Source organism: Bos javanicus, chromosome 24 (genome assembly GCF_032452875.1).
Source record: "Bos javanicus breed banteng chromosome 24, ARS-OSU_banteng_1.0, whole genome shotgun sequence".
In the NCBI taxonomy this organism is placed as follows: Eukaryota; Metazoa; Chordata; class Mammalia; order Artiodactyla; family Bovidae; genus Bos; species Bos javanicus.
Window position 1 is genome coordinate 24,201,594 of NC_083891.1, and position 22,165 is coordinate 24,223,758.

Consider the following 22,165-nt stretch of genomic DNA (forward strand, 5'->3'; position numbering starts at 1 on the left):
AGTATCTCTATTTAGTAAGCTGTTTGTTGGAAGGCTTTGGTTTATACCCTTTAACAGGTTAAAGAAATTGTCTCTGTTCCTTCCTATTTTGCCACAATAATGTTTTCATTGTTGATTGTTTTTGTTCAGTGTTAATTCATATCAAGTTCTTTGGGGAATGATTCTTTTCCTTTAATATATTGATGTATTACATGAAAATATTGTTGATAATCATTTTTAAACTTCTGGGATTATTAAATCATAGTTCCTCTGTACTGTCTTCAATTAAAATAACGAGCTCCTAGATGGTACAAACCATTCCATCAATCAATAAGTATTTATTAATCACCCTCTTATTACTAATAAATCAACTTCAGTCTTAAACCAAGCAACAAATTAGGACAACAGTTTTACTTTGCATTCAGAAAATACAGATGGTAAATTATTTCCTTGCTTGGCAAAGAAGAGAGAAGAATTAAGAACCCATTGTTAACTACTTTTGCATAAGAAATTGGGCCAAAACGTAACAGCTTAAACCAACATAGCTTCACTTTCTCACGAAGTTTCTGAGGGTCAAGAATGAAGAGGTGCTTAACTGGGTGGTTTTGGCTCAAGGTCTCCCACAAGATTGCAGTCGAGTTATTGGTTGGAGTGGCAGTCATCTGAACAGGCTAGAGAATCTGCTTCCATTATCACTCACAGGGCTGTTGTTCATTTCCTCACCATGTGAGTCTTTCCACAGAGCTGCTCACACAACATGGGAGCTGGCTCCCCCCAGATCAAATGAACTGAGAGAATGAGAGAGAAAACCCAGGGCAGAAGTCACAGCTCTGTGTGTGTGTGTGTGTGTATGTGTGTGGGGGGGTGGGGGTGGGGGGGAAGTAGCATTCTATCTTCTACCATATTCTATTCAGTACAAGAGAGTCACTAAGCCCAGCCCACACTCAAAAGGAAGAGAATTCGGCTTAATTTCTTAAAGGGAAGAACTATCAAATAATTTGAGAGCCTATTTTAAAAATCACACTTATGAATACTTTTTTTCCCTTGACAGTAAATAACAGATCCTTCAACACTATTTCACTCTCTTTTACAATGTATCCCAGTTGTCCCCTTTGAGCTAGGCAAATCAAGGCTTTACTTTATTCTCCTGTCAACCATAATGTAAACCAGACCATTTTATGCTCCACCCTAGCCCTGGAGAAGGAAAAGGCAACCCACTGACCCACTGCAGGATTCTTGCCTGAGAAATGCCATGGACAGAGGAGCCTGGCAGGATACAGTCCAGGGAGCACAAAAGAGTTGAATATGACTTAGCAACTAATCAACAAAAACTAGCCCTAGAAAATAACTGAAAAGGTGGTGCTCTCAAATTTTGAATTCTACGCTAAGAACACGAGAATGGTATAAGATGATATTTTGGTACTGATTTGATTATGGCTAGTCCTAATGTTTTTGTTTTTGTTTTTGTTTTTTTGAAACCTGTAATTGGAATATCAAATAGTGTTACTTTATTCTTAGCATATTGTATTTTTACACACATGTAAACCCGTTTAGCACATGACCCCCTGGTGGCTCAGACAATAAAGCATCTGCCTGGAATGCGGGAGACCCGGGTTCGATTCCTAGGTCGGGGAAGATCCCCTGGAGAAGGAAATGGCTATCCACTCCAGCACTCTTGCCTGGAAAATCCCATGGACGGAGGAGCCTGGTCCATGGGGTCACAAAGAGTCGGACACAACTGAGCAACTTCACTAAACCCATTTAGAGGATTTGTGTGGTATGATCTATGCAATATAGCATTTAATACTAAAGCCAGGTTTATGTGATATATAGGAGTCAGCAGCTATCATGAATTTATGTAGACAGACAAAGTAACAGAGATTTTAAAAATTCATATAATTTAGTGTATTAAAACAAGAAAATGAAGAATCTCTCATTCTTATAAGAATCAAACCAGGAAGCCCAGAATACTGGAGGCATCAAACTGGAGTCTCCTGCGTTGCAGGCCGATTTTTTACCAAGTGAGCTATCAGGGAAGCCCCATTCTTATAAGAGACAATATTACTTTATTCTGTTTTACTGTCAATGCGTATCTAGCTTTAAAGTGTAAATAAATGTCAAGAACCTAAATTTAATCAGAAGATATATTTTACCAAATGTGTAAATGAGTATTGTACATTGTATGCAGTACTCACAAGGGTACATTATACACAGTGCTCACATTGACACAAAATCACCAGCTCTATCTCCATATGTCACGTCAAAATGGACATTGACTCGTTTTCCTCCCCATAAATAGGTACATACATAGTGATCATTATCTCAAAAGAAGTATCAGTGAATTCCAACTCTGAGCTTCCTTCAGAAAAGAGTTCACAAAGGCAGACTACTAAATATGCTACACATTTGAACTGCTCAGAAACTGTTGTCAGAAAACTCTTTCTTCCTCTTTGCCATTTAAAATGGTTCAAAGTACATACCAGCTGTTTCCTGATTCTGCTTTCCTGACATCGTTGATCCCTCACTTCCTCTTTTCGTATACAAAATCAAGGGCAACGAAGTTGAGGTTCTTGTCCCAAAATGCCTCTTCCTGCACTAATATTACTCCTCCTTAAACTTTGATAAGAATATTCCATTCTCTTCCAAAATTCTTGAAATCCTTGCTTGGGGCTTATCAGTAGGCCAGTCCATCTGGCAGTGGCTTTCCATTCTTTCTTCTGAGTACACGGCAAGTGCCCTTGCTAACCTCCCACCCAGTGGGTTTGTGTCCCTCTCTGTCCTTTATTGTTTCTTCTATCACTTACTTCCTCATCCCACCTCACCTTCCCTAAAATTTGAATGAGAGGGCAGGCATGTCATCATTTCAGGAAATGATTATGCTTCGGTAATGTAATCATCGGCATGTTTCATTCCAAAAACACTGGGTTAATTGAAGTTGATGAGATCAAAAACTGTTTAAGTTACTTTGGTCCCACCTGAATTCTGCGTCCTCCTGAAGGACTTTTCCACTCACAACTTAACTCTCTCTCTCTCTTTCTTTTGTTGTTCAGTCGCTCAGTCATGTCTGACTCTTTGTGACCCCATGGACTGCAGCACACCAGGCTTCCCTGTCCTTCAGTATTTCTTGGAGTTTGCTCAACCTCATGTCCACTGAGTCAGTGATGCCATACAACCATCTCATTCTTTGTCATCCACTTCTCCTCCCTATTCAATCTTTCCCAGCATTAGGGTCCTTTCCAATGAGTCGGCCCTTTGCATCAGGTGGCCAAAATATTGGAGCCTCAGCATCAGTCCTTCCAATGAATATTCAGGACTGACTTCCTTTAGAATTGACTGGTTTGATCTCCTTGCTGGCCAAGGGACTCTCAAGAGTGTTCTCCAACACCACAGTTCGAAAGCATGAATTCTTTGGCACTCAGCCTTCTTTGTGGTCCAACTCTCACATCCATACATGACTACAGGAAAAGCCATAGCTTTCACTATATGGACCTTTTTTAGGCAAAGTAATGTCTCTTCTTTTCAGTACTCTGTCTATGTTTGTCATAGCTTTTCTTCCAAGGAGTACGCATCTCTTAATTTCATGGCTGCAGTCATTCTCCACAATGATTTTGGAGCCCAAGCTCTCTTTCTTTAATTTTTCCTTTATGTATTTTTGTGAGTCTTGCATTTACTTGGTTTATGTTTTTTTTCTCTTCCATTATTTTGTAAGTTCCTGAACGTCTTATTCACTTCTTCACTTTTGACACTAAAATTTTACCATTTCACTCTATTGAGTTAGTATCAGTAAATATTTATTGAGTGATCACTGTTGGCTGACATCTTACAATTGGGCTTTTATCATAACCACTTTCCTAAAAGGGTGTCATCATGACCAACTCTTAATCAACTGTCCTTCCCAGGTCTTAAATAATTGTCCATATATATATATATATATGTTTATATAGATATATATTGATAGATATGTTTATATAGATACAGTTGATCATTATATTGTCTTTAATGTGCATATGTATGCATATATATGTGACCTTCATTGGATTCTGATTCTTCTTTAAGAATGCCTTCAGTTATTCTCTTCCTGGTTTATCTTTTTGTAGAGGCTCATTAGCTATAGATTTTTGAGATATTGCTCTTTCTTATTTGATATTTAAAGAACATCTCTACTTAAGTAGCTCCGGTTACTACTTAAAGTACTAATTTAAGACCTTTGCAGCTACCTGACTCGATAGACGTGAGTCTGAGTGAACTCCTGGAGTTGGTGAGGGACAGGGAGGCCTGGCATGCTGTGATTCATGGAGTCGCAAAGAGTCGGACACGACTGAGCGACTGAACTGATCTGATCTAAGCTAGAGCACAGAAGAGTGAATACAATTGACATACTGTATACAGCAGCTTCTCCTCATTTAAGATGTGGGTGTGGGAAGCATGGTCATCCAGTTCACATTGGTTGGTAAGCTCCCACTTGGAAAATCTTCCACACATTGAAGAATGTCCACTTGTGAAAAAAAACTTGCCTTCACTTTTAGGAAATCTTCTAGAATTCATCTTCCTTTTATTTGCCTTCTGAAGGCAAATAAATACTTTGGCAAATAAATATTTCTGAAGGCAAATAAATACTTCTTGAAGTATTTATTTAAATAAATATTGAAATATTACAGAAAAATTAATATTGACAGATTTTCCTCTTCAAAAAGTGATTTACCATTTAGTTCAATAGCTTAAATTATTTGAAATGCCCAGAAACTAATCTCAAGTAATGTATTTCAGCATTTACCAAGATAAAATAGCTTTAGAGACAAGGTTATTTTTTCATCTTAAATGAACCAATTACCAAGAATAGAGACTTTGTTTTCTGTGGATTTACCTAGATACCTATGTGTGGCTTTTTTCAATGAATAATGAAGATCATAAAGATAAAGAATTCACAGGTAGCAGCATGTAGCTACTTTAAAGATGGTGATTTTTAAGTAAACTGTTTTATTGAAATATGCACACAGGAAGCTCTGTAAGTTACAGGGGCACTGCTTGATGAAGTTTTGCTAGCCTCCCTTAAATGTAACCAGTACCCAGAATAATAAATAGAACATAAAATGGCCATTTTATGTGATGTTTTAATTCTTTTATGAAGAAATATTTGATATGAAAATTTTGGTATTTATTTCTTTGTTCTGGAAAACACATCTAAAAAGAAAGCAACATAAACAGATATTCTTATTACCAAAAAATAAAAGCATTTTCAGTTATAGAAACTTATGAGTAATATTTTTAATATGTTTTTTGGGGTTAGTTTTTATGAAGCTTATTTTTTTGAAAATAATTATAGCAATTCTGTATGGTACAGCTATGCTAGCTGTTGAAGGACAAGTGTAGATTGCCTTGGTAACACTTCTACTGTGGTTTTTTGTTTTTATATTAAATTTCCAAAAGATGGAGAATGCCTCACAGGAGAAATCTTTCTTTCTCTGTATAGTTTCTGCATTTAAAGTTGCTTGTAAACGTCACATCCACTGTACTTGAGTGCAGTGAGATGTTCCTATGTCACATAGTCAGAGGGAGGTAGATTAATGGGGAATTCTAGCTGGAAATTTCTTCCCTGTTATTGTTCTCCCTAGCAGTTGATGGCTAAGTTAATTCTCTTTAGTTTTGTCATGCTCTAAAGCACACATTGCCAAGCCATTGTAAGGCTTTATGAGAAGAAAAAAAAGAAGTCGACGGTGTCCATCAAAGTCTTCAAGTTGCATTTTTAAACTTTGGCCTGACCTGATGTGCCATTCAAAGAAGCTGCAAAAGATTATTTTTAAAGAAAGGTTCAATATGTCCCGAGGCTATCGGTTTTGAGTTAAACTGGGTGAAGTAGAAATATTTTACTCATCAGCTTTGCAGTCACAGAGTTTGCTTCAGCTAGAACAAAACTGCTGAGGCATTTAGAGAAAATTAACCCCCCATCCTGGCGGCCAGATGTGACTGGTTTCTGATGAATGCACATGAGTGGGCTGAAAAATCAAGAGACTGTGAAATTCCTGTCAGGCCCATACAGTGCGGAATGGGCTATTGACTGCTTTCTATATTTCCCTCCATCATTCTTCTTGAACACTGCCATTAATTTCCTCTCCCTCTCTGACTTGTGTTTTTGCCCCCCTCCCTCTCCCCTGTAGTTCTGTCAGCTGCAAAGGAGGATACACAAGTTGTGGCAGAAGCACTTCGAGCTGGTGGTCTTCTACAGCCGGATGAGGCTGGCCAAGTTCCAGACAGACTCTCAAGAGAGTATTCAGAAAATATTAGTTGTGCAGGTAGGTGACTGCAGGGAAGTGGGAAAGATCATTCTGATCTAGATTGAAAAGCAAATGATGGGTAGTGTGATGAAGCATTAAAACCATATCCCATCAGAGTTTTATAAATTTTTAACCTCTTTAATAAACTGGAATTGCATGAAGGATGAATTCAGTAAGTTAGCATATACACCATGCATACTTTGGGGGAAAAGGGAAATTGAACTTCTCTCTCACAGGCCTCAGGATGGATTTTTATACATACATTTGATATATGTATAGATTTTCCAATCTTCAAGCTTTGCAGACACTGCTTGGCTGTTTAAAAGACACTGTCAACAGTTGCCTTGTGTTGCTTTTGTGTGAAATCTACTTTGAAAATGAGACTTGTGATTATTCCATTTAACTGTTTTCTTTCCCCTTTTGTTTTTGCAAGAGGCTTATCCTCCTAAGCCAATTTGGAGATAACTTTATTTGAAAAATAAGCAATTGGGGAGGAGAATGTATTAATAACTGTGGTTCCAGATACATGTGAAATTTCACTCTTTGTCTCTGTAGAAACATGTAGAGGATCAGTTGTCCTAATTTTAAGACTCTGATCTCTTTTGGAAGCCCATATTAACTGTTTGAAGACTATTATTTGAAAACTACTTACATTTTTATCAAGTGAATATTTTCCAATTTGAAATGTTATGTGTATAAAACAACCTTCCAAAAGAAAACATCCACCACCCATTCTATCAAGAATAAAAGTACCTCTTCTATTAAAAAGTAACATCATAAAAAACCATAATTTTTATTAACTTAAGGTATTAACAATGCATGCTGAAACTGACCGAACAAAATTCTTTTCTAAATACCTTAATTATGTGTGCATTCCATGATGCTTTTAATGCAATTAAACAAGTGGGTGTTGCAAAGCTCTTGCAAAGCTATTTCAAAATTTCATTTTTACTTGTGGCTATTTTTGCTGTTTCCTTCTGAGTAGTATATAGATAGATATATAGACAAATACCCCGTATATAATGGAGAAGGAAATGGCAACCCACTCCAGTATTCTTGCCTGGAGAATCCCAGGGATGGAGGAGCCTGGTGGGCTGCGCACAGAGTCGGACATGACTCAAGTGACTTAGCAGCAGCAGCAGCAACCCCATATATAAAGTATGAAAGTTGAAAAAGTGTCAGTTGCTCAGTCTGTCTAAATCTTTGCAACCCATGGATTGTAGCCCACCAGGCTCCTCTGTTCATAGTATTTCCCAGGAAAAAATACTGGAGTGGGTAGCCATTCCCTTTGCCAGGAGATCTTCCCAACCCATGGTTCAAACCCAGATCTGCGCTGCAGGCAAGTTCTTTATCTTCTGAGCCACCAGTTCAGTTCAGTTCAGTCGCTCCGTCTTGTCTGACTCTTCGCGACCCCATGAATCGCAGCACACCAGGCCTCCCTGTCCATCACCAACTCCCAGAATTCACTCGAACTCATGTCCATCAAGTCAGTGATGCCATCCAGCCATCTCATCCTCTGTCATCCCCTTCTCCTCCTGCCCCCAGTCCCTCCCAGCATCAGAGTCTTTTCCAATAAGTCAACTCTTCATGTGAGGTGACCAAATCATTGGAGTTTAAGCTTTAGCATCAGTCCTTCCAAAGAACACCCTGGACTGACCTCCACCAGGGAAGTCCATAAAAAGAATATATGTACTTTAACAAATATATGTACTTTATATATATGCTTTATTTATATACTTTATATAAGAGTTCTATTGATAATAGATTACAACAAAGATTTTAAATAATTGGAGAAATTTAAATTTTTGGAAAGGCAGTGCTTAAAATGTGTAGGTTTAATAGAAATTCATATGCTAATTTGAGTATAAACATTCTTTTAAACATTCAAAGGTAATCTGCATGTTCTAATTATTGTCTTTTAAAAATCGTATATTTCTGCCCAAATGTAAACATTCTCAAAAGTCTTACCAGTGATTAATTTGCATTATGGTATATTTTGAAACATTGATAATGTCAATGCTGCTGCTGCTGCTAAGTCGCTTCAGTCGTGTCCGACTCTATGCGATCCCAGAGACGGCAGCGCAGCAGGCTCCCCGGTCCCTGGGATTCTCCAGGCAAGAACACTGGAGTGGGTTGCCAGTTCCTTCTCCAATGCATGAAAGTGAAAAGTGAAAGTGAGTTGCTCACTCGTGTCCGACTCCTAGCAACCCCATGGACTGCAGCCTACAGGCTCCTCTGTCCATGGGATTTTCCAGGCAAGAGTATTGGAGTGGGGTGCCATTGCCTTCTCGGATAATGTCAATAGAAATTATTTGAATATGGGTAAAATGAATTCTAAATCCGTAATCTTCAATAGTCCTTATTCTAATTTGCATTAGAAATTCACCAATAGTTTCTTTACCAAACTTGATTTTAAATTACTTATCTTTATGCCTGTTACATCCCAGCTGAAGTGAAAGGACAGAAATGATAGGACCATGTCAGGAGGAAAACTCAACTACTCAATACCTAGAGATACAGCAGCAGGACTGGGTTGTATTTGGGGAACTTGAGGAGCATAACATAGTGGATTCTCTTCTTATCTACTGGAGATACCTTTCATTTAGAAAACCTCAAGTTTGGCTTTTAATCAAAATTTGAAAATGTCATTTCCATGATCTTGCCATAAACCTATAGAAACATGTGCAATCCTCTGGAAAATTCAAGTCCAAACCCCTCAACATGGTACACAGTCCCCAGCTCCTGCTAACCTTCCCAGCTTCCTCCATCTCCACACAAGTTCCTTCAGTCAATTTTAGCCACTCCAAAATTCCTACTAATCAGGACACCTTCTATTTATTCCTTCTTCTACTCCTTTTTCTGTAATACTCTTTCTTACCATTCCTGTTAAAGAACACCTGATTCAAATCAAACATCTCCTTTGCAAAATCCTTCCCAAGTTCTTTCCCCTCCTTCCTCTTCCAGATGAATTAATTTCGACCTTCATTGATCTCCTACTGTACTCTGTGCATGCCACCATAACACAGTGATATATTCAGCAGCTAATGCTTCCTACCTGTTGGTAAGCCCTCCTTCCTAGAGGCTTCTAAATTCCCTTGGGGCTTTGCACCATCAGTGAAATTAGCTCAATTCTTGTTCCATTTTTAAGGGTGTATGGTAGCAAGGCCACCAAGGGGACTGAAAGTATTCCACCCCCATCTTGTTTTCACCTGTCATGTGAGCTCAATTGCTCAGTCGCGTCTGACTGTGAGACCCCAAGGATGGCAGCTCACCAGGCTTCTCTATCCGTGGGCTTGTCCAGGCAAGAATACCAGAGTGGGTTGACATTTCCTACTCCAGGGGGGTCTTCCCAACCCAGGGATTGAACTCATATCTCTTGCATTGACAGGTGGATTCTTTACCACTGAGCCACCTGGAAAGCCCTTTTCACTTACTATATCCAGTTTTTAAAAAGAAAGACATGACATTGTAAATCAACTATACTTCAATAAAAATTAACTAGAAAAGAAAAGTAAAAGAAATACATGGTAGAGTGACTGGATGTTTGCAGAGTGAGTCAGTCTCTACACTTTGACTCAACATGGCTAAAAATTGCTTAACAGACTGGATGTCATTGCTCTCTGTTTTTGTGATTTAGTAGTGTATCCATGTTGGGCACTCTAATGATTTATATTTTGAAAGTAGTATTGTAATCATGCCATAAGGCATTAGTGAACTATTTGACAAGAAAATCATCTGATGAACCTTCTGAAAAGTAAACTGTATGTGTAACTGATACTGAGGAATAGTAATTCAAAATACCTGTTGAACAGAAAAGGGCAACTTTGTTTCATCCTTGAGCTTGCAGCAGTTCCTTGCAAGACCATCAAAATGCATAATTGGCAGCTCTTGCAGATGGCAGAAACCCAGGTGGGCTGATAAGCTTTTGAATTACATGATCAAGCAGGAACTGATAAAATGAACTATATCTGGAATGAAGAATCTGCATATTTAACATTGAAGCCACTTATATCAATGTGCATATAGGGATTTTAGTTTACCACAATTTTAATATGAGCCAAAGCGAGCTACTACAAATTTAGAGCCAACGCCATAATTCAGCTCTAGCCAGCAAGTAAGACATCTTAACTCCGACCATATGCAGTATACAGTCCTAACATCACATATAAGCCCATATAAAGTAAGTACTGTGATTTCATTTTAACGTCATTATTTTTCTCTTTTTACTTTTAATGTATTTAATTCTGTGATCACACTAACATATTGTAGCAAGCCTGGCGTGCTACATTCCATGGGGTCACAAAGAGTCAGACACGACTTAATGACTGAGCAGCAACAATGCTGTGATATTTTATATCTCTTTGGTAACTTATTTGGAAAAAAAGACTCATCGTAGACTCATCGTTTAAGTGAAAGAATGTGATATAGCTACACCATGGTGATGTGATCTTAGGCTATAAAGCACAGGTGTTTCATTTGGTTACAGGATATAATAATTCTCATTGCTCTTTTTCAAAAGTTGAGTACTTCTGCAGTATTTTATACAGGTTTGGAAAGTTTAGTTCATAGGTCATATTGATTCACTTGAGAGTGAATCAGTTACACAGTTTAACATGTTTACAGATTGGTCATAGAAGCAAAATCCATCTTATTTAGAAGATATGTACTTCAGACCGACAGAAACAGAATGAAGAGCTTCAAAAAAAGAATAAGATGTTCTCTTTTAAAAGGGGGCTTCCCAGGTGGCACTAGAATCCACCTGCCAATACCAATTTAAGAGAGATGAGAAAGAAGTAAAATTTAGAATGCATTAAATATAGAAGACTTCAGCATGGCAAACATCTAAATGACCGCTAGATGAAGGTCTATGTGTGAATATGTTGAAGAGCTCCAGAGGGCAACATCTGGACCAATGGTTGCAGAGTCTGGAAGATGGGTTTGGGCCCAGTAGGAATACATTTTTCTAACTAGTGATGCTGTCCAAACCTGCGGTGCTGATACTCAAGCAGAAGTTCCTGCAGTGGTAGAGAGAAAGCAAATGTTCTAAGAGGCAGCCAGAGAGCACCTCCTCCCAGGGCTCCTCCTGGAAAGCTCTCCTGACCCCCTTACACAACATCTGTTTGTGTGTCCATATCTCTACCCACTAGAATGTCAGCCTCCTCAGTTGGAAAGCATATCCTGGCACCGACTATAATTCTCAAAACATAGTAAGTACTCAAAAATCTTTACTGAGTGAATTTATTATTAAATGAACTAGTTTATTAAGACTGAATGTGATAACCTCACAGGTTCTTTTTCAGTTCTTGGTGCCTACAGTTGTGTAGTTAATAAAAAGAAGCATTCTTGAGGTGCTTTGCCAGAAATTTTGATGGCATGAAAGTAAGATGTTTAATCATTTCACATACACACATTCATGAATGCACACACAAAAACACACACAATACATATAGGGACAACCCAATTTCCTGTTTCTGAAAAAGAACTGTACCAATGAAAAGAAGTCAGAAAAAAAAAAAAACAACACAGGGTAGAAATCTAAAATTACTTAATAATGTGATATAAAAGAAAATCTCTGAAGCTATGTGATCTCTTTAAAGACAAAAGAAATTATAGAAATTTGGATTTTTAAAATAAATTCATTTAGAGATATGATTGAGGAATAACATTAAATTGCTAATCTTTACTGATTAACTCTAGATAGAAGTAGAAGATATTAAAATATAGTTGCCAGTAGTAAGACTATCTACTAGAAGTTCTAGAAATGAGATTTGTCCCTCCCAAACTACTAGAGAAACAAAGTGTCGTAAAAGGTTGAATAATTCAAAATTCATGAAAGAAGACAGAATATAATAATGAACAAAATAAGCCCAAACATATTAGTAACCATAATAGCTAAATGATTTCATTACACAGTTTAAAGTAACAGGTTTACAGATTGGTCATAAAAGCAAAATCCATCTCATTTAGAAGTTATGTACTTCAGACAAATAGAAATGGAATGAAGAGCTTAGAAAAAAAAAATATGACGTTCTAATTTAAATAGGAGCTTCCCAGGTGGTGCTAATGATAAAGAATCTGCCTACCAATGCCAGAGACATAAGACACAAGGGTTCATTTCCTAGGTTTGGAAGATCCCCTTGGGAAGGAAATGGCAACCCAGTCCAGTATCTTTGCCTAAAAATTCCATAGACAGAGGAAGCTGGCATGCTACTGTCTATGGAGTCACAAAGAGTTGGAGAGGACTGAGCACATAAACACAATTTAAAAAAAAGAGAGAGACTTAAAAGCAAAAAGAATTTGAACACTAAAACATGGATATTTCACATTGATAGAAGATAAATATAACTTATTAAGGCACACAACAATGAACATAATGCACATGACAAAATAAGTTCAGAATATATAATGTAAGAACTGACTGAAAGCCAGAGAAAACTCAAAAGATTTGCAGTCACAGTAGACAATATTAGCACATCTCCTTGAACTTTATAAAATTAAAAGAAAATGATGGTTTCACATAACAAAACCTGTAAGTTTTGGTTCAACTACAGAGAAATTCAACTTTAGAAAATGAGTTCAGTTCAGTTCAGTCACTCAATTGTGTCCAACTCTTTGTGACCCCATGAACCGCAGCACGCCAGGCCTCCCTGTCCGTCACCAACTCCCAGAGTCCAGCCAAACCCATGTCCATTGAATCGGTGATGCCATCCAACCATCTCATCCTCTGTTGTCCCCTTCTCCTCCTGCCCTCATGTTCAGTTCAGTTCAGTCACTCAGTCGTGTCCGACTCTTTGTGACCCCATGAATCACAGCACGCCAGGCCTCCCTGTCCATCACCAACTCCCGGAGTTTACTCAAACTCATGTCCATCGAGTCGGTAATGCCATCCAGCCATCTCATCCTCATGTTACTGTAATTTAATTTAACAACACGTTAAAAGAGAAATATTATATATTTTATATTTTTAAATATTATATTACTAAATATATGCTGAAAACACTTAATATCAAGGCAACATGTACTTACTCTAATAAAAGTCACAAAAAGAATTTATAATAAAATTCTCGTAGTAAAATGTACTAAGCGATACATTACTGGAAGCATCTCATTTAACTCAGGAAAAAAGTAATGATTCCTGGCTATCATCATTATTGTGCATCACTGCTCTGAAGCGTTAGTAGTAAGTCAAGAAAAATAGGAGGTACACTGTGTGGGAAAAGGTCAAAACTATCATTATGGTCTGATAATATGGTGTTTCTCTTAGAAAACCTAAGAGAATCAACCAGAAATGCATTAGAGTTAATAAGACAGTTCTTTAAAATGGCAGCCTGAGGTTTAGCGTTCCTAAGAATAAACCTGGCTAAGCACTCAAGAATGTGTGCTCAGTCCTGTCTGAATCTCTGCAACCCTGTGGACCGTAGCCCGCCAGGCTCCTCTGTATGGAATTTCCCAGTTAAGAATACTGGAGGGGGATGCCATTCCCTTCTCCAGAGATCTTCCCCACCCAGGGATTGAATCCATGTCTCTGGTGTCTCCTACATTAGCAGGTGGAGTCTTACCACTGATACATATGGGAAGCCCTAACAAAAAGTTTGCTTAAATCTGTTAGAGAAAGCGTCTAAGCAATCCTGAAAAGATATAAGCAAAGACTTAACTAAAAAATTAAATACGTATTATTTTCATGGGTAAGAATATTATACATATTGGGAAAATGCCAATTTTAAAAGAAAATTTCACATTTGAAAAATCTGTAAATTCAGTACAGTCATACTTGAAATCAAGACAAGATTTTTTAGTGAAGCTTGAGAAAGTGATTCTAAATGCCATTGGAAGATAAAAATCTACAAAAATAGCTCTGACTATTTTTTTAAAGAATAATTATTGCTGAAGTCAGGAATTTATGTCTTTGGATAGCAACATATATTTTTAAAAAGCTGTGTCAATTGAATTAAACAGCATAACATTGATTTAGAAGTAGATCAAAAGCTCTATAAAACAGAAGAGCAATTGGTAAACTTTTTCTTTCAAGGATCAGTTAGTAAATATTATAAGCTTTGCAGGACATTCAGTCTTTGTTGCAATTACTCAATCCGTGTAGCAGGAAAGAAGGCTTAGAAGATAGTATATGAATAGATGGAACTGTGTTCCAATAAAATTTAATTTACAAAACAGGCAGCAAGTCTGAGGCTATGACCTGAAATAGAGCATCCAGGAATGCCCCAGGATTATTAGAAATTTAGAATGTAATAAAAGTAGGATTTCAAATTGTATAAGATGAGGGTGGATTATTCACTTCTCAGCTATCTGAGGGATGAAAGTAAATACCTGAGGGATAAAGTAAAATAGATAAATATCTGAGGGATAAAGTAAAATAGTGCATTATATAAACATAAAATATATGTTTATATAAATTTTAGAATAAGCATTAGAAATTTTATAGTATCTTTTTTAAAATACAGGCTACTGAGTAGTATTGAAGCAACAAAGGCCTTCTTCTCTAGAGAACAAATGTGTGGTTATGGGGGGAAGGGATAGTTAGGGACTTTGGATATGGCATGTACACACTGCTGTGTTTCAGTGGATAACCAACAAGGGCCTACTGTGTAGCACAAGGATCTCTGCTCAGTAGCATGTAACAACCTAAATGAGAAAAGAATTTGAAAATAGATACATGTTTATGTATAACTGAATCACACAACACTGGTAATCAACTATGCTCTAATATAAAATAAAAAGTTATTTCCTAAAAAAAAAAAAAAAAAAAAAAGAGGCCTTCTTAAATGATGGAAGAAAAGCACTGAGAAAAATATTGTTAAGTTTGACTACCAAAAACTAAAAATATTTTCATTAACAAAGATACAATAATAGCAAAACAGATAAAATTTCTTATCCTTATGAACTTACATTTCAATGGGGAAAACAAGACAGATTAAAGTTATAGTGAAGCTGTGTACTAACAAAAAATTAAAATAGGTAAAGGGCATATGAAATGACAGGAGAGGTACTGAAACAGTTGCATTTTTGGAATCACCTTACAGCAGTATCAGGGACAAAAAAGAAGAAAGTGAGTTAAAGTTGTAAACTGCTGACTGTGTACAGAGCATGTTGCATACATCATCTCATCCAGTTCTCACAGCCACCCTTAGGCATATGCTGTTTATACGTTTTTCACATCTCAGGTGATACCACCAAATGAGCAAACAACTCACCGACCCACCTACCCTAAAACAAACTCTGACATTCAAGCAATTAAGTCGATATTTCCAGTTCAACATGGAGAGAGAGATTCAACAAATAAAAATGGTTACCCTTTAAACTGTTTTGAGCTATTATTTACACAAGTAATAAGTCAAAATGTCCAGAGACACTCAGAGTGCTCAAACAAACCCTGTGCACACCAGGACCTAGAGACCCCACAGAGACTGAGCCAGAATTCTGTTTGATTGTCTCCTGCAGAGGTGTGGGTCAGCAGTGGCCTGCTGCAGGGGCAGGGGCTCTGAGTGCAGTAGACATGGGTATGGCATAAGCCCTCTTGGAGGAGGTGGCCATTAAACCCACCATAAAGCCAATAAAATTTACACAAGACTGGGAAACAGATTCTTGGAGGGCATAAACTAAAACTTGTGCAAACCAGGAACCAGGAGAAAGAAACAGTGACCCCTTAAGAGACTGACCCAGACTTGCCTGTGAGAGTCCAATAGTCTCCGACGGAGGCATGGGTCAGCAATAGCCTGCTGCACTTCAGTATTCTTGCCTTGAGAACCCCATGAACAGTATGCAAAGGCAAGAAGATAGGACACTGAAAGATCAACTCCCCAGGTCGGTAGGTGCCCAATATGCTAGTGGAGATCAATGGAGAAATAACTCCAGAAAGAGTGAAGAGATGGACCAAAGAAAAACAACACCCATTGTGGATGTGACTGGTAATTGAAGTAAAGTCCAATGCTTTAGAGCAATATTGCATAGGAACCTGGAATGTTAGGTCCATGAATCAAGGCAAATCAGAAGTGGTCAAACAGGAGATGGCAAGAGTGAACATCAACATTTTAGGAATCAGAGAATTAAAGTGGACTGGAATGGGTGAATTTAACTCAGATGACCATTATACCTACTACTGTGGGCAAGAGTCCCTTAGAAGAAATGGAGTAGCCATCATAGTCAACAAAAGAGTCTGAAACACAGTACTTGGATGCAATCTCAAAAATGACACAATGATCTCTGTTCATTTCCAAGGCAAACCATTCAATATCACAGTAATCCAAGTCTATTCCCTGACCAGTAATGCTGAAGAAGCTGAAGCTGAATGGCTCTGTGAAGACCTATAAGACCTTCTAGAATGAACACCCAAAAAAGATATCCTTTCCATTATAGGGGACTGGAATGCAAAAGTAGGAAGTAGAGATACCTGGAGTAACAGGAAGATTTGGCCTTGAACTACAAAACAAAACAGGTCAAAGGCTAATAGAGTTTCGCCAAGAGAATGCACTGGTCATAGCAAACACCCTCTTCCAACAAGACAAGAGAAGACTCTACACACGGACATCACCAGATGGTCAATACCAAAATCAGATTGATTATATTCTTTACAGCCAAAGATGGAGAAACTCTATACAGTCAGCAAAAACAAGACCAGGAGCTGACTGTGGCTCAGATATCATGAACTCCTTATTGCCAAATTCAGACTTAAATTAAAGAAAGTAGGGGAAACCACTAGACCATTCAGGTATGACCTAAATTAAATCCCTTACGATTATACAGTGGAAGTGACAAATAGATATAAGGGACTAGATCTGATTGACAGAGTGCCTGATGAATTATGGACAGAGATTCATGACATTGTATAGGAGGTAGAGATCAAGACCATACCCAAGAAAAAGAAATGCAAAAAGGCAAAATGGTTGTCTGAGAAGGCCTTACAAATAGCTGAGAAAAGACGAGACACGAAGGGCAAAGGAAAAAAGGGAAGATATACCCATTTGAATGCAGAGTTCCAAAGAATAGCAAGGAGAGGTAAGAAAGCCTTCCTCAGTGATCAGTGCAAAGAAATAGAGGGAAATGACAGAATGGGAAGGACTAGAGATCTTTTCAAGAAAATTAGAGATACCAAGGGAACATTTCATGCAAAGATGGGCACAATAAAGGATGGAAATGGTATGGAACTAACAGAAGCAGAAGATATTAAGAAGAGGTGACAAGAATACACAGAAGAACTATACAAAAAAGGATTTTCATCACCCAGATAACTGCGATGGTGTGATCACTCACCTAGAGCCAGACATCCTGGAATGTGAAGTCCAGTGGGCCTTAGGAAGCATCACTACGAACAAAGCTAGTGGAGGTGATGGAATCCCAGTTGAGCTATTTCAAATCCTAATAGATGATGCTGTGGATGATGTTGTGAAAGTGCTGCACTCAATATGCCAGCAAATTTGGAAAACTCAGCAAGGGCCACTGGACTGGAAAAGGTCAATTTTCATTCCAATCCCGAAGAAAGGCAATGCCAAAGAATGCTCAAACTACCACACAATTTCACTCATCTCACATGCTAGCAAAGTGTAGCTCAAAATTCTCCAAGCCAGGCATCAACAGTACATGAACGGTGAACTTCCAGATGTTCACGATGGATTTGGAAAAGGCAGAGGAACCAGAAATCAAATTGCCAACATCTGTTGGATTATCAAAAAGAAAGAGAGTTCCAGAAAAATATCTATTTCTGCTTTATTGACTATGCCAAAATCTTTGACTGTGTGGATTTCAACAAACAGTGGAAAATTCTTCAAGAGATGGGACTACCAGACCACCTGACCTGCCTCCTGAGAAATCTGTATGCAGGTCAAGAAGCAACAGTTAGAACTGGACATGGAACAATAGATTGTTTCCAAATAGGGAAAGGAGTATGTCAAGGCTGTATATTGTCACCCTGCTTATTTAACTTATATGCAGAGTACATCAGGAGAAATGCTGGATTGGAGGAAGCACAAGCTGGAATCAAGATTGGCTGGGAGAAATATCAATAACTTCAGATGTGCAGATGATACCACCCATATGATGGACAGAAGAAGAACTAAAGAGCCTCCTGATGAAAGTGAAAGAAGAGAGTGAAAAAGCTGATTTAAACTCACCATTCATAAAATTAAGATCATGGCATCTGGTCCCATCTCTTCATGACAAATAATTGGGAAACAGTGGAAACAGTGACAGACTTTATTTTCCTGGGATCCAAAATCACAGCAGATGGTGACTGCAGCCATGAAATTAAAAGATGTTTGCTCCTTGGAAGAACAGTTATGACCAACCTAGACAGCATATTAAGAAGCAGAGACATTACTTTGCCAACAAAGGCAAAGTTGTCAAAGCTATGGTTTTTCCAGTAGTCATGTATGGATGTAAGAGTTGGACTATAAAGAAAGTTGAGCATTGAATAATTGATGCTTTTGAACTGTGGTGTTGGAGAAGAATCTTGCGAGTCACTTGGACTGCAAGGATATCCATCCATTCCATCCTAAAGGAAATCAGTCCTGAATATTCATTGTAAGGACTGATCCTGTAGATGAAACTCCAGTACCTGGCCACCTGATGCAAAGAACTGACTCATTTGAAGAGACCCTGATGCTGGGCAAGGCTGAAGGCTGGAGAAGAAATGGATGACAGAGGATGAGATGGTTGGATGGCATCACCAACTCAATGGACATGAGTTTGAATAAATTCCAGGAGTTGGTGATGGATATGGAGGCCTGGCGTGCTGCAGTCCAGGGAGTTGCAAAGAGTCAGACATGACTGAGTGAATAAACTGTACTGAATCATAGTCTCTCCATTTTATGAAAGAGAAAACTGAACATGTAGAAGTTATATCTTTTGCCCATGATCACACAGATGATAGGAGAGACAGGATTGAAACCTACACTGCTTGCCTACAGAGTATGTACTCTTAACCACCATACTGTGGTAATTATCTCTGTCTGTTACTGAGATCATCCGAGAGGAAGATAATGAAAGATAAGAGAGAAAATAAGGTCTTAAATAAGGCTTCAATAACAGACTGAGTAATTTAGATGTGATATTCCAAGAATGTATTGAACATTCAGTAAATAACTCTTGACCAAGTTCTAAAATTTCAGCAGGTACTTCTTAGGTATTTCTCTCATGGTGTTAGTTTAACACCAGTTGGGGGTGCACTTGAACTATAAAAAGTATAAAAGTAATGTCATTGTTTGAAAAAATATGAATTACAGAGCCAAATAAACTCAAAGAACCACCCACAAAAGATATGTGCATAAAAGTCATACCTAGGTACATTGTAGTCAGTGTCTAAAAACTAAAAATAAAACTAATGATACAGATAAAATCTAAGAACTGCCAAATAAAAGAAAATGTAAAAATTACCTCTAACATCTGATCAGAAACAGTGGAGACCAGAAGACACAGAAGAATATGTTTAAACTAGTGAAAGAAAAAAAATGAATCCAATTCTCTATCCAGTAAAAATAACAAGTCTGTACACCTAAATCTAACATATTAAATTTATATTAAATATAAATGGACTAAAAAACAATTAAAAACAGATGCATCACATTAAGTAAAGATACAAGACTCAAATGTAATTATCTGTAAATGATACACTTTAAATATGAAGTCACTGATAGGTTAAAATATAAGCATGGAAAAAGACATGCAGTGCAGCACCAAACATAATGCAATTGGAGGGGCTACAGTAATGTTAGATAAATTAAACTTCACAACTAGAAATATTACCAGGTATCAAGAAGGACATTTCATTAAGAGAAAGAATCAAACACATATAAAAATCATAAATGGGTATGTAGATCTAATAAGAAAATTTCAAAAACAAAAGGCAAATATTTAAGAAAAAACTTAGACATAAAAAGATGCCTAACAATAGTTAATTTCAATGCTCCTCTCTTGGGAATTGATAGAACATACAGATAGAAAATCAGTAATAATTTGGAAAAATTGAACAATGCTGCCAACCAACTTGACCAATTTGACATTTATAAAATACTGCATTCAACAAGAGCTGGAGTATGCATTGTTTTAAAGTACAAAGGAATATTTTATATTTAGACTATATGCTGATATACTGTGTCATAGAACAAGTATTAATAAATTTAAAAGGATTGAAACAGTGTACAAAGTGTTGGCCTATCATAATGAAATTATTAGAAGTCAATCCTTAAAAGATACAGGAAAAATGCCCCCAATATTTGGAAATTAATTCACATAATTTTAATCATGTGGGTCAAAAAATGAATTACAAAAAAAAAAAAAGTAGACAGTATTTTGAACAGAATTTTAAAAGTTCACAGAAACTTGCCCTATGTGGTGTAATTGGCAATTCAAAGGGCATGAAGCTTGACTAGTTCCCTTCAGGTAAAATCAGAATAGTTGGGTGGATCATAGAGCTCTGATAGAGAAGAGTACAGAAGGGGGTCAGAGAGGGATCAGGGCCAGATCTCCAGTGGGCCCGACTCAGGAGTATTTCTATTGTTTGTTGTTGTTGTTCATTTGCCCAGTCTTGTCTGACCCTTTGGGATCCCAGGGACTGCAGCACATCAGATCTCCCCAACCCTCACCATCTCCCCGAGTTTGCCCAAGTTCATGCCCGTTGCATCGGTGATGCCATCCAGCCATCTAATCCTCTGTCACCCTCTTCTCCTTCTGCCCTCAATGTTTCTGAGCACCAGGGACTTTTCCAATGAGGTGGCTGTTTGCATCAGGTGACCATAATACTGGAGCTTCAGCTTCAGCATCAGTCCTTCCAGTGAGTATTCAGGGTTGATTTACTTGACTGGTTTGGTCTCCTTGCTTTCCAAAGGACTCTCAGGAGTCTTCTCCAGCACCACAGTTCAAAGGCATCAATTCTTTTGTGTTTTTCCTTCTTTACAGTTCAGTTCTCACAACCCTACCTGACCGCAGGGAAGACCATAGCCTTGACTATATGGACCTTTGTCAGCAGCGTGATGTCTCTGCTTTTAAACACATTGTCTAGGTTTGCCATATCTTTTCCTGCCAAGAAGCAACTGTCTTCTGATTTCATAGCTGCAGTCGCCATCCGCAGTGATTTTAGAGCCCAAGAAAAGAAAATCTGTCACTGCTTCCACCTTTTACCCTTCTATTTGCCATGAAGCAATGGGGACAGATGCCATGATCTTAGTTCTTTTAATGCTTTAAGTCAGCTTTTTCACTCTTCTCCTTTACGCTCATCAAGAGATTATTTCGTTCCTCTTCGCTCTCTGCCATTAGAGTGGTATTATCTGCATATCTCAGGTTGTTGATGTTTCTCCCACCAATCTTGACTCCAGCTTGTAACTCATCCAGCCTGATATTTCACATGATGTGCTCAGCATATAGTTTAAACAAACAGGCTGTCAACAGACAGCCCTGTCATACTCCTTTCTCAATCCTGAACCAATCAGTTGTTTGATACAGGGTTCTAACTGTTGCTTCTTGACCCAAATACAGGTTTCTCAGGAGACAGGTAAGATGGTCTGGTATTCCCATCTTTTTAAGAGCTTTCCACAGTTTGTTATGATCCACACAGTCAAAGGCTTTAGTGTAGTCAATGAAACAAGGGTAGATGTTTTTCTGGAATTCCCTTGCCTTCTCTAAGATCCAGCGAATGCCGGCAATTTGATCTCTGGTTCCTCTGCCTTTTCTAAACTCTGCTTGGATGTCTGGAAGTCCTTGGTTTACATAATGCTGAAACCTAGCATGCAAGGTTTTAAGCATGACTTTACTAGCATGGGAGATGAGTGCAATTGTTCAATTAACAGCTAAACTTAGCCTTCAGTTTACAGAACATAGGACAGTACCTGGGAGCATTCTAATAAAGATGTGGAATAAATTAATAAGTAAAATTCTTCTTGACCATTAACATAACCAAGTCAACATTGTTC

General features: G+C 37.9%; 1 protein-coding gene across 1 annotated transcript in view; it reads left to right on the plus strand.

Moving 5' to 3' along the window:
• CCDC178 (coiled-coil domain containing 178) overlaps nucleotides 1-22,165 on the plus strand; it is a 415,790-nt gene that overhangs the window by 367,754 nt on the left and 25,871 nt on the right. Inside the window, exon 20 of the mRNA XM_061399651.1 lies at nucleotides 6,135-6,269. Coding sequence (XP_061255635.1) covers nucleotides 6,135-6,269 — 135 coding nt within the window. The remainder of the gene's footprint in view (nucleotides 1-6,134; nucleotides 6,270-22,165) is intronic.